The sequence below is a fragment of the Phaenicophaeus curvirostris genome, chromosome 5, assembly GCF_032191515.1.
Source record: "Phaenicophaeus curvirostris isolate KB17595 chromosome 5, BPBGC_Pcur_1.0, whole genome shotgun sequence".
Lineage (NCBI taxonomy): Eukaryota > Metazoa > Chordata > Aves > Cuculiformes > Cuculidae > Phaenicophaeus > Phaenicophaeus curvirostris.
In genome coordinates this window covers 1,974,731-1,986,118 of record NC_091396.1, presented here as the reverse complement: position 1 = coordinate 1,986,118, position 11,388 = coordinate 1,974,731, and the positions used below count along the sequence as shown (strand labels likewise).

The following is an 11,388-nucleotide window of genomic DNA, read 5'->3' as shown; positions in this document are numbered from 1 at the left end:
ATCCCCACCCTGGAGAACAGCCACCGTGCAGTGTCTGCTGGACGGCTTCTTCGTGCTGGTGGTGCCGCGGGGCTTGGCCACCCAACCCTACAACCTGGACAGCGTGCGCCTGGCCAGCTCCCAAGCCGGCTGCGAGCCCGTCAGGGCCACCGAGACCTTCGTGATGTTCCACTTCGCCGTCACGCAGTGCGGAACCACCGTCCAGGTAGGAATGGGACCCTCCCCACCCCGTGATGCGCCCCAAGAGCCCTCAGAGCTTGGATGGGGACCCTGACCCCCCACCGGCTGCACCTCCAGGTGGTCGAGGACCAGCTGGTCTACGAGAACCAACTCATCTCCACCATCGACGTCCAGGGGTCCCGTCGCGGCTCCATCACGCGGGACAGCACCTACATGTAAGAAGAGGGGTGGATGAAGCGGGGTCCCCCCTCAGCAAAGCCCATCCTGCTCCCCCAGACCAGCTCCTCCCCTTCCTCGCTCCTCTTGGAGACCCTTGTGGTGGGTTCCTTGTGGTGCCCAGTTCTCCTTGGGCTGGAGGAGCAGATGTTCCACCTGGAGGGTGGTGTGGGGAGAGGGCATCCAGGGCTGCTCTGCTCCCGCAGCCTCCAGGCTCGCTGCATCTACAACGCCTCCGAGCTCCTGCCCCTCCGCGTGGAGGTGGCCGAACCCACCACCGCCAGCACCATGACGGAGCCGGGGCCGCTGGGGCTGCAGCTGCGCGTCGCAACCGGTGAGCCACCCACCTGCCCCTCAAGCCCAACCACCCCGCGTCCTCAGCCCCGGCTCAGCCTCTCGCCCTTCCCGAAGACGAGAGCTACACCTCCTACCACACGGACGGCGACCACCCCTTGGTGAAGGTGCTCCGGGATCCCATCTACGTGGAAGTTCGTCTCCTGCAGAAGACGGACCCCAACCTGGTGCTGGTTCTCCACCACTGCTGGGCGTCCCCCAGCGCCGACGCTGGCGCCGAGCCCCAGTGGCCCATCCTGGTGGACGGGTGAGCGTAGGGGACGGGAGGGCGGACAAGGAGGGGTCGCCTGCGCCGACCCGGGGTTCCTCTCGCACGCCCAGGTGTCCTTTCGAAGGGGACAACTACAGGACGCAGCTGGTGCCGGTGGGACCGGCCACGCCGGAGGTGCCCTTCCCAAGCCACTATCAGCGCTTCGTCATCTCCACCTTCACCTTCGTGGAGCCCCCAGCGATGGCGGCGCTGGAGGGAGAGGTGAGGGGGCATCACCGCGGGGTCTCCTCATGCCCTTCAGCCACCACTCCGAACCCCCAAGGGTTGGCAAACGCTCTCCTGGGTGGAAAACTGGTTGGCTGGAGGGCCCAGAGAGGGGTGGGAAATGGAGTTAACTCCAGCTGGGGGCCAGTGACAAGTGGGGTTCCCCAGGGCTCAGGGCTGGGTCCAGCCCTGTTCAGTGTCTTTATCAATGACCTGGATGAAGGCATCGAGCGTGCCCTGAGCGAGTTTGGAGATGACACTGAGCTGGGTGGGAGCTGGATCTGCTGGAGGGTCGGGAGGCTCCAAAGGGATCTGAACAGGCTGGATCCGTGGGCTGAGACCAACGGCAGGAGGTTCAACGAGGCCAAACGCCGGGTCCTGCACTTGGGGCACAACAACCCTGAGCAGCTCCAGCCTAGGAGAAGGCTGGCTGGAAACTGCCTGGAGGAGAAGGACCTGGGGGGGTTGGTTGAACAGGAGCCAGCAGGGGCCCAGGGGGCCAAGAAGGCCAAGGGCATCTGGGCTTGGATCAGACCCGGCGTGGCCAGCAGGGCCAGGGAGGTTCTTCTCCCTCTGGCCTCGGCCCTGGGGAGAGCGCTCCTCGAATCCTGGGGTCAGTGCTGGGCCCCTCCCCACAAGGAGGATGTTGAGGCTCTGGAGCAAGTGCAGAGAAGAGAACGGAGCTGGGGAAGGGGCTGGAGAAGAAGAGGAGCGGCTGAGAGAGCTGGGGGGGTTCAGCCTGGAGAAGAGGAGGCTGAGGGGAGACCTCATCGCTCTCTGCAACTCCCTGAGAGGAGGTTGTGGAGAGGAGGGAGCTGGGCTCTTCTCCCAAGGGACAGGGGACAGGACGAGAGGGAATGGCCTCAAGCTCCACCAGGGGAGGGTCAGGCTGCCCACGCTGCCTGGGGGGTTTCCTTGGGGCTTCGAACACCTTCTCGGAGTTCTCCCAGCACCACCAACACTGACGGTGGCCCTTTTCACTTCCAGGTGTACATCTCCTGCAGCGCCTCCGTGTGCCACCTGGCGCAGCCCGAGCCGTGCCGGCGCTCCTGCCAGCTGGCAGTGCCCTCACGTGAGTTTGGGGGCCACCACGGGGAGGGTCTCCACTTGCTCCCCCTTCCCACACCGAGTCCCTGTCCCCCTCAAGGAGCACGTCGGGCCCTGGGGAGCCGGAGAGGTGAAGGCGTGACCGTGGTCACCTCCCATGGACGCATCGTCTTCCCCAAGGTGGCCAAGCTGCGGAGAAGTTGAGCGTGAAGGCGCTGGGTGAGTGACCCTCCGCTCCCCCAAGCTGCTTCTTCATCCCAGTTCTAACCAGCTCTCCTCCTCTTCCTCTCACACAGGTTCTGCCTCCAGCCAGACGCCCTCAAGCAGGAAAAATAAACTAGTGAACAGAACGGTTCAGAGGCTCCAGGGGTGGTTTGTCTCCTGGGAGGGGGGGAATCGTGGAATGGTTCGGGTCAGAAGGGACCTCAACTCCTAGACAGGGATGAGGCAGAGAAGTTAACCTCAAAAGACCTTCAGCACTGTCCGAGAGAGCTCCCCCCAGGCAAGAACTGGCCTATCATGGAATTATGGAATGGGTTGGGTTGGAAGAGACCTCAAAGCTCATCCAGGTCCAACCCCAGCGACACCTCCCACTGGATCAGGGGCTCCAAGCCCCATCCAACCTGGCCTTGAACCCCTCCAGGGATGGAGCAGCCACCACTTCTTGGCCTCCCCCGTAACTTCATCTTCTTCCAAACCCGCACTGAAAGAGAAGCTACTTCAGGTCCAACCCCACTCCTCCAGCAGGTAGGAGCTGGGATCCACTGGTCAAGAATCATTTGGGTTCAACCAGAGTTTCAGGCCTGCGTGGTAACTCCTCTTGCGTAGCTCGGTTAGGAGCCCTGAAATATCATTTATGCTTCCAGTCTGGGAGCTAAATATGAAGTTAACACGCTGCTGTGGTGGATGGTTCTTTATTCCCAGAAAGAAACTGGAGAATTGCTTACAAAACCAGCACCGTTCTCCTCTCCCTCCCTCCCTCCATAAACTCCCACCCCGATCGTGGCCACGAACATCCACCAGGAGCCTCCTCGGTGCACGTTACAACCACAGAGAAAGAATCTAAAGGCAGAAAAAAAGACACACACGAAACTGGAAAAGGAAAAAAAAAAAAATACTAACCCAAGAAATCCATAAAGCACAAGGGGAAGGCGACATCCGACTTCCCCTCTGCCAAAAGCTAAAGCAGGGGAGCCCGGAAAATTAAGGAACCACTCGCTTCCCTCCCTCCCACCCACCCGCTTGACGTTCCCTCCCGCCCCAAATCCCACCACGGCAGCGAAATCCCGGCCTCGCGTCCGGAGTTACAGGCTGTAGAACTTCAGGCTTCGATCCATGCCCGTCGAGGCGATGAACTTGGCGTGGTGGCCGAAAGCTACTCCTGTGGTGAGGCCGCTGTGCTCTGGAGAGGGAAGAGAGATCCTGGTTAGCGTAGTCGCTTCCCAACTCCTCACCGAGAGGAGAAAAAGGCATCACCGGGGAGTTTCCACGCTAATTTGCGACGAGGAAGCTGGAGGGTCTCGCTGCGGTGGTGCCGATAGGATGGGGCAGGGCCTAAAGGGGACCTGAAGGCCTTTCCCATCCCACCTTCGCCCTCGCCCAGCATCGCCAGCCCCTCACCTGTGAAGTGGAGGATCTCCGTCCACTGCTTGCAGATGTAGATCTGGACGTCCGTCCCGCCCAGCGCCAGGTAGGTACCGCTCTGGTCGAAGATGAGAGATTTCACCTGCGGAGGAGAAGAAAACGGGGCCTGAGAGCCTTCAAAACCAGGGCCCAGGGGCCTTCAAAAACCAGGCTTGAGAACCTTCGAAAATCAGACTTGGGAACCTTCAAAAACCGGGTTTGAGAACCTCCAAAAACGGGGCCCGGGAACCTCCAAAAACAGGGCTCGGGAACCTCCAAAAATCAGACTTGAGAATCTTTGAAACCAGGCCTGGGAACCTTCAAAAACGGGGCCCGGGAACCTCCAAAAAACCAGGGCCCAGGAGCTTCCAAAAACCAGGCTTGAGAACCTTCAAAAATGAGACTTGAGAACCTTTGAAAACCAGGCCTGGGAACCTCCAAAAACGGAGCCCTGGAACCTTCACTAACGATGCTTGAGAACCTTCAAGAACCAGGCCTGGAAACCCTCAAAAACTGGGTTTGAGAACCTCCAAAAACCGGGCTTGGGAAGCTCCAAAAACGGGGCCCGGGAACCTTCACAAAGAATGTTTGAGAACCTTCAAAAACCGGGCCTGGGAACCTTCAAAAATGGGGGCCGGGAACATCCAGAAATGATGCTTGAGAACCTTCAAAAACCGGGCTTGAGAACCTTCAAAAACGGGGCCTGGGAACCTTCAAAAAACAGGCCTGGAAGGTTCCAAACCACACCTAAGAGCCTCCAAACCAAGCCCGGGGGCTCCAAACCGCCTCTCGAGGTGCCAGGGAGCAGAAGAGCTGGGCTGGTGGGTACTGGAAGAAGAGCGAGTCAGCCCGTTGCAGGCAAAAGGGACAATCACACACCTCAAAGTTATTGTCCAGCTGCAACGTCTTGAAGTTCTTGAGCTTCCGCAAGTCCCACAGCTTGACGGAGGAGTCATCGGCCGCCGTGGCCAAGTAGTAGCCGTTCTCGGAGAAGGCGATGCTGGTGATGGGACCCGAGTGGCCCGGGAAGTTGGCCACGTTGGTGCGTTCCTGGGGACGAGGGAGTTAAGAGACGGGCTCCCCGCAAAGAACCGCCCTGCAAACCCTCCCGGTTCCTCCCCAAACTCTCTTGGGGACGCGGCAAACAGCTCCTCGTGGCGAAGTCCCAGCCACGGCACCAAAAGTGGCCGCTCCTGAGCTGAAGTTTTGTATTTTGGGGTGAAAACCTCAGTAGAGGTTCCTCAAAACCCCACTCCAGCAGACACCACGGACTGAACGCTCCCCGCTGGGCTCCAAACGGAGCTCCCTCCCAGCTCCCTGCGCTCTCCAAGCACTCAGAACCAGACCTACCTTCAGATCCCAAATCTTGATCTGAGAATCCATCGTTCCCGTTCCAAAAATGAGCCCGTCCGGGTGGAACTGGGCGCAGGTGAGAGCTGCAGAGACACAGGGGGAGGATTCGGATGGTTGGAAGGACTTTCAGTTAACCAGGATGAGTTCTGGACAGAAAATTCCTTCCCTGCAGGTTCTCGAGATCTTTGCAAGGTGGGGATCCTGAGTCTTACCGCAGCCAGAGCTCTCATCTGTCACCTTGGTGAGGACACGGCCTGTCTGGATATCCGAGAAAGCCCAGTACTAGAAAAAAGGAGCAGAATTTTGAGTTTAGAGAGATGAGAAGCAGGAGGAGGGAGGTCTGCGGCCTGGAGACGGGTCTCACTTGGTCATCGGAAGAGCTGAGGAGGTAATCGCCGGTCGCGTGGAGGCTCAGACCCGTCACGGAGCCCTCGTGAGCACGAACGACCTGCACGCACGAGGCGTTGGGCACAGACCAGATCCGGATGGTAGCATCGGGAGAAGCCGAGAACACCAGCTCCTAGACAAGGAAAAAGCAAGGAGGTTAACATCAAAAGACTTTCAGCTCTCTGAAGGTCTTCACCAGCCCATCACGGAATCACAGAATGGTTCAGGCTTGAAGGGACCTCAAAGTCCACCTTATTCTGGGCCGGGAGCGCACGTTGCCAGCTCCTGTTGAGCTCCTCACCCCCCAGCACCCCAAGTCCTTCTGCTCCCAATCCCTTCTCCTGTACAAGGCCAAGAAAAAGGCCCAGAAACCCCTGGCTTCAAGGGAAGAGGCTGAACGTGGGCCTGAACGCACCTGAGATGGGTGGAAGACAACACTGGTGACCTTCTTGGTGTGTCCTTTGAGTGTCGCCAGGATCTGCTCTGAGCTCTTGTCAAAGACGATGACGTTTTTATCAGCTCCACCTGGAAAACGACGCGGGGAGCGATGAGAAACGAGAATCGGAGTCCAACCAAGTTCAAATCCCATCTGTCCTGGAGACCACCACCTCGAGAAGCTTTGCCGTGCAATCCTTGCCCCTCTTCTATCCCCAAAAAGCTCAGAGAAGAAGACCTGCTCCCAGGTTCTTAGCTCACACCGTGTCGTCTCCAGAAAAGAGAGGTGGCTCCCTTACCGGTGAGGATCTTGTTGGTGTCGGAAGGACAGAGGTCCAAGGCGAGGATCCCTGGGATGCTGGCGCTGTGCAGCCCCTGCGCGAGGTAGGAGGACACCAAGATCAACGCCACGAGCAAGAAAACGCCCCCAAAAGCGAAGCGAGAGGCCCTCGAAGGAGCCCAGTGGTCCATCCCAACGGCAGGAGCTCCTTCTACATCTACTCCAGCGCAGATCCCTGATCCACACCCCAACACTCACCACGTGCGAGGCGACCTGACGGTATTTGCTGAGCTCCTCCGGCTTCACCAGCTCCTCCGGAACAGTCTTTCCTCTCTGTGAAAGCAAACCAGCATGGAGATAAATATCGGGACGCCGCAGCCTGGTGGCTGCAGCATCTTCAGAGTAAAACGGAGCCACTCACCTTCTTACGCTCCGTGGTCAGCACCGTAGCCTTGTCTTGGAGCTGTAAAAGAGAGAAGGAGTCAAACCCTGATGGAGTTTCCCATCGTTGCGGGCTGCAGCAGCGCAAGATGAAGAATTCTTTACCTTCTGGATGATCTCGGGAGTCATTCCCGCAAGTTCTCCAAGATCCATGGACTCGCCAGCTCCCTGCGCGGGATGGAGAAGGCAGCTGGTTACGCCCAGAGGGGAAAGGAGCGGAGATGGAAAGAGCACGGAGATGGGGAGAAGGGACTCACCGCCACGTTTGGTTGAGCAGACGGCACCGTCTGGGGCACGATGAGACCAGCCTGAGGCTTCAGAGTGGCCAAAGCTGCGGAGGGAGAGAAGGGCTGAGAGTTAAACCTATGCTGGAAGGACAAAGGAGACAGCATCGAGAGCAGATGGAGAACAATGGAACGGTTTGGGTTGGAAAAGACCTCAAAGCTCAGTAGGTTACATCCCCAGGGACACCTCCCGCTGGATCAGGGGCTCCAAGCCCCATCCAACCTGGCCTTCAACACCTCCAGGGATGGGGCAGCCACCCCTGCTTGGAGCAACCTGCACCATGGCCTCCCCACCCTCACAAAAGAACATTTCTCCCCAAGATCTCATCTCCATCTCCCCTCTTGCAGCTCCAAACCCTTCCCCTCGTCCTGTCCCTGCCCTCCCTGATCCAGAGCCCCTCCCCAGCTTTCCTGGAGCCCCTTTCAGTCTTGGAAGCTGCTCTAAGGTCTCCCCACAGCCTTCTCTTCTCCCCAACAACCCCAACTCTCTCCTCGCACAGGAGGTTCTCCAGCCCTCGGATCATCTCCGTGGCCTCCTCTGCACTCGCTCCAGCAGCTCCGTGTCCTCCCTGTGCTGAGGATCCAGAACTGGACTCAGGGCTCCAGGTGGGTCTCCCCGAGCGGAGCAGAGGGGCAGGATCCCCTCCCTCCCTGCTGCTCCCACCGCTCTGGATGCAGCCCAGGACATGGGTGGGAGCACACGTTGCCGGCTCACGTTGAGCTTCTCCTTCCCAGCACCCCAAGCCCTTCTCCTCAGGGTTGCTCCCAACCCATTCTCCACCCAGGTATTTGTCCTCAGCACCTCGTCCCCCTCCTCATCACCCACGTCACCTTCTCTGGCAGCCGTGACCTCCTTGGTGAGGCGAGCGATGACGCGGCAGGCGGCGTCGTGCTGGTAGAGCGCGTGGGAGAGCTCCTGGCGCGTGGTCTGCAGCTGCTGCCGGAGGGTGAAGCTGTGCAGCATGACGGCGTCCTAGCGGGAATGAACCAGAGTCAGGCAGGCCAAGGCCTTCGTCCCGGCGCTCCGCTCCGATTCCCAAGCCCAGCACTCACCCACTCATCCTGGAGAGCTTTCAGGATGGCCGGGATACTCGTGGCAGACGGAGGCTTAGGCCGGATCGGGTGGGCAACTGCGAAAGAGACAGTGGGAAGATGTCAACTGCGGCCCATCAATCCTTTCAGACGTCACCACTGCGGAAATCCCAGCGTCCCAATCCCCATGGCTCAGCATTCCCACCCGCCTCGAGACAAAACATCCCTCAGGGATCCCTCACTGAGTCTTTTCCCAGCCTGCACTTGGGGCACAACAACCCTGAGCAGCTCCAGCCTAGGAGAAGGCTGGCTGGAAACTGCCTGGAGGAGAAGGACCTGGGGGGGTTGGTTGAACAGGAGCCAGCAGGGGCCCAGGGGGCCAAGAAGGCCAAGGGCATCTGGGCTTGGATCAGACCCGGCGTGGCCAGCAGGGCCAGGGAGGTTCTTCTCCCTCTGGCCTCGGCCCTGGGGAGAGCGCTCCTCGAATCCTGGGGTCAGTGCTGGGCCCCTCCCCACCAGAAGGATGTTGAGGCTCTGGAGCGAGTGCAGAGAAGAGAACGGAGCTGGGGAAGGGGCTGGAGAAGAAGAGGAGCGGCTGAGAGAGCTGGGGGGGTTCAGCCTGGAGAAGAGGAGGCTGAGGGGAGACCTCATTGCTCTCTGCAACTCCCTGAGAGGAGGTTGTGGAGAGGAGGGAGCTGGGCTCTTCTCCCAAGGGACAGGGGACAGGCCGAGAGGGAATGGCCTCAAGCTCCACCAGGGGAGGCTCAGGCTGAACATTATGAAGAAATTTTTCATGGAAAGGGTCACTGGGCAGTGTCCGAGGCTGCCCAGGGAGCGGGGTGAGTCCCCTTCCCTGGAGGGGTTTAAGGGCCCGGTGGACGAGGTGCTGAGGGACATGGGTTAGTGATTGATGGGAATGGTTGGACTCCATGATCCAGTGGGTCTCTTCCAACCTGGTGATTCTGTGATTCTATGACTCGCAGCTCTCCAGACGAACTGGCCAAGTTTGGAGTCTGCCCAGCACCCCCCCTTGCTGTTTTGCTTCCAAATCTTTTCTCCCGGCCGTCACCCCAGGAAAAGCGGGATAATCCCCGTTGCCGGTTACCTTTGATGTCGATGAGCTGCTCCTCGGAGAGGGGTTGGTTGTTGACGGGGTCGGTGCCGTTCTCGGCGATGTATTTCTCGATCAGGCGCCGCTCGTAGACGTGGTTGGAAACCGGGGAGACGCAGGGATGCTCGGGCACCTCGTTGGAAACTGCCACGGGGACAGAGGGAATGAGGAGAGGGGGGGACAACGGGGACCCCCAGTAACACCCCCGCTCTGGGTTATTTCCTCCCAGTAACCGCATCCCCCAGTAACCCCAACCCCCAGTTAAGCTCCCTGCCTGTTCCCACAACCTCGTTAGCTTTCTCCCCAACGACTCCCCCGTAACTCCCACCCCACAACCTGCTCCCCTCGTTACTCCCTCCCCCCCATTAACTCCAATCCTCGTTCCCTCTCCCTCAATTCCTCCCCCCATTAATTCCTACCCCAATTCCCTCTCCCCACCCCCCCGTTATCTCAAGTCCCCCTTCCCCCCCTTATCTCCCACCCCCCGTTAATTCCCACCCGTTAACTCCTCCCCCGTTCCCTCTCCCCCCCCCCGTTAACTCCCACCCCCGGATTATCTCAAGTCCCCGTTATCCCCCACCCCCCGTTAATTCCCACCCCCGTTAACTCTCCCTCCGTTCCCTCTCCCCCCCGTTATCTCCCACCCTCCCCGTTCCCTCCCCCCCCGTTAACTCCTCCCTTGTTCCCTCTCCCCCCCTTAACTCCCCCCCCCGTTAACTCCCCCTCCGTTCCCTCTCCCCCCTTAACTCCCACCCCCCGTTAACTCCCCCCCCGTTCCCTCTCCCGCCAATTCCTACCCCCCCGTTATCTCCCGCCCCCCCCCGTTAACCCCCGCCCCCGTTATCTCAAGCCCCCGTACCCTCTCCCCTCGCTCCCGCCCCCTCCCGTTACCTCCCGCCCTCGCTCCCTCCCCCCCGTTAACTCCCCCCCCGTTCCCGCCCCCCCGTTAACACCCCCCCCGTCCCTCTGCCCCCGTTCGGCTCTCACTGGAGCAGATGAGCGCCATGGCGGCTCCCAGGCCCCGCTCCCCCCCCTCCTCCCCGCGGCCCCTCCGGTTCCGGTGGCGCGGCGGACGCGGCGCCCCTCAACGGCTCACGCGGGCGCCGCCGGAACCGGAAGCAGCTCCCTCCAACCGGAAGCGCGCCCCGAGCCGGAAGCGCTCGCGGCATGCACCGCGCCAACTCACCCCCCCCCAACCATTCCCGCCTGTTGCCTTAGCGACCCGCTCCCAGGATGCAACGCGACGCGGCGGCTCCGAACTACAACTCCCGGCGTGCCCCGCGGCGGCGCTGGGAGAGGGGTGGCGCCCCCTGGTGGCTCGGAGGAGGGAGAGCGGGGGGAAAGGGAGGGGGCAGGGATTGGGGGGGGCCTGGGGGATGAGGGGGACTCTGAGAGGGAGGGGGGGGGAAGGGGGATTGGGGGGGCTCATGGTGTGGAAAGGGTTTTTTGAGGGGGGTCTCAGCGAGTTGGGGTGCTGGGGGGGGGTTAGGGGAGGCTCATTGGGGGTAAAGGGGTCTTTTTGGGGGGGTCCCAGCAAGTTGGGGGGCTGGGGGGGGCATTGTGGGGGAAAAGGGGTGTTTTGGGGGGGGTCCCAGCAAGCTGGGGGGCTGGGGGGGGTGGGAAGCAAGGAGAAGGAGTGGGAATGGGGATGGGGGGTGGATCTGGGGAGCAGGGATGAGGATGGGGAGGGAGATGGGGACGGGGAGCAGGGAGGAGGAGTGGGGATGGGGATGGGATTGGGGAGATGGGAAGTGGGGAAGGGACTGGGATTGGGGATGGGGAGATGTGGAGCGGGGGTGGGATTGGATTTGGGGTGTGGGGATAGGGATGGGATTGGGGATGGGGATGGGGAGATGGAGCTGGGATGGGGATGGGACCGCGCTTGGGGAATGGGGATGGGGATGGGATTGGGGATGGGAAGATGGGGAGTGGGGATGGGATTGGATTTGGGGCGTGGGGATGGGGATGGGATTGGGGATGGGAAGATGGGGAGTGGGGATGGGATTGGATTGGGGATGGGACTGGGGATGGGAAGATGGGGAGTGGGGATGGGATTGGATTTGGGGCGTGGGGATGGGGATGGAGATGGGATTGGGGATGGGAAGATGGGGAGTGGGGATAGGGATGGGATTGGGGATGGGACTGGGGATGGGAAGATGGGGAGTGGGGA

General features: G+C 60.7%; 2 protein-coding genes across 2 annotated transcripts in view; one reads left to right on the top strand and one right to left on the bottom strand.

Moving 5' to 3' along the window:
* Nucleotides 1-2,489, top strand: part of LOC138720875 (zona pellucida sperm-binding protein 1-like) — a 64,406-nt gene extending 61,917 nt beyond the window's left edge. Inside the window, exons 3-9 of the mRNA XM_069857281.1 lie at nucleotides 21-205; nucleotides 298-395; nucleotides 603-730; nucleotides 808-997; nucleotides 1,072-1,222; nucleotides 2,213-2,297; nucleotides 2,373-2,489. Of these exons, the coding sequence (XP_069713382.1) occupies nucleotides 21-205; nucleotides 298-395; nucleotides 603-730; nucleotides 808-997; nucleotides 1,072-1,222; nucleotides 2,213-2,297; nucleotides 2,373-2,476 (941 nt within the window). The 3' untranslated portion in view covers nucleotides 2,477-2,489. The remainder of the gene's footprint in view (nucleotides 1-20; nucleotides 206-297; nucleotides 396-602; nucleotides 731-807; nucleotides 998-1,071; nucleotides 1,223-2,212; nucleotides 2,298-2,372) is intronic.
* Nucleotides 2,490-3,516: 1,027 nt separating this feature from the next.
* Nucleotides 3,517-10,340, bottom strand: PRPF19 (pre-mRNA processing factor 19). Its single transcript, XM_069857261.1, has 16 exons — nucleotides 10,206-10,340; nucleotides 9,213-9,362; nucleotides 8,129-8,205; nucleotides 7,907-8,048; nucleotides 7,049-7,122; nucleotides 6,897-6,959; nucleotides 6,772-6,813; nucleotides 6,609-6,683; nucleotides 6,370-6,445; nucleotides 6,051-6,160; nucleotides 5,613-5,768; nucleotides 5,461-5,530; nucleotides 5,246-5,331; nucleotides 4,775-4,945; nucleotides 3,893-3,998; nucleotides 3,517-3,674 (listed from the first exon to the last, which is right to left on the bottom strand). Exons 1-16 carry the CDS (start codon nucleotides 10,222-10,224, stop codon nucleotides 3,577-3,579), a joined length of 1,515 nt encoding a protein of 504 aa, XP_069713362.1. The 5' UTR covers nucleotides 10,225-10,340; the 3' UTR covers nucleotides 3,517-3,576.
* Nucleotides 10,341-11,388: the final 1,048 nt, after the last annotated feature.

Bases quoted from the DNA above. Each gene is read 5' to 3' on its own strand.
- PRPF19 (XM_069857261.1), bottom strand. The intron at 6,814-6,896 runs GTAAAGAATTCT...TCTCTTTTACAG, and splicing joins CTCCCGAGATCATCCAGAAG to CTCCAAGACAAGGCTACGGT. The intron at 6,161-6,369 runs GTAAGGGAGCCA...GTCGTTTTCCAG, and splicing joins CACCAACAAGATCCTCACCG to GTGGAGCTGATAAAAACGTC.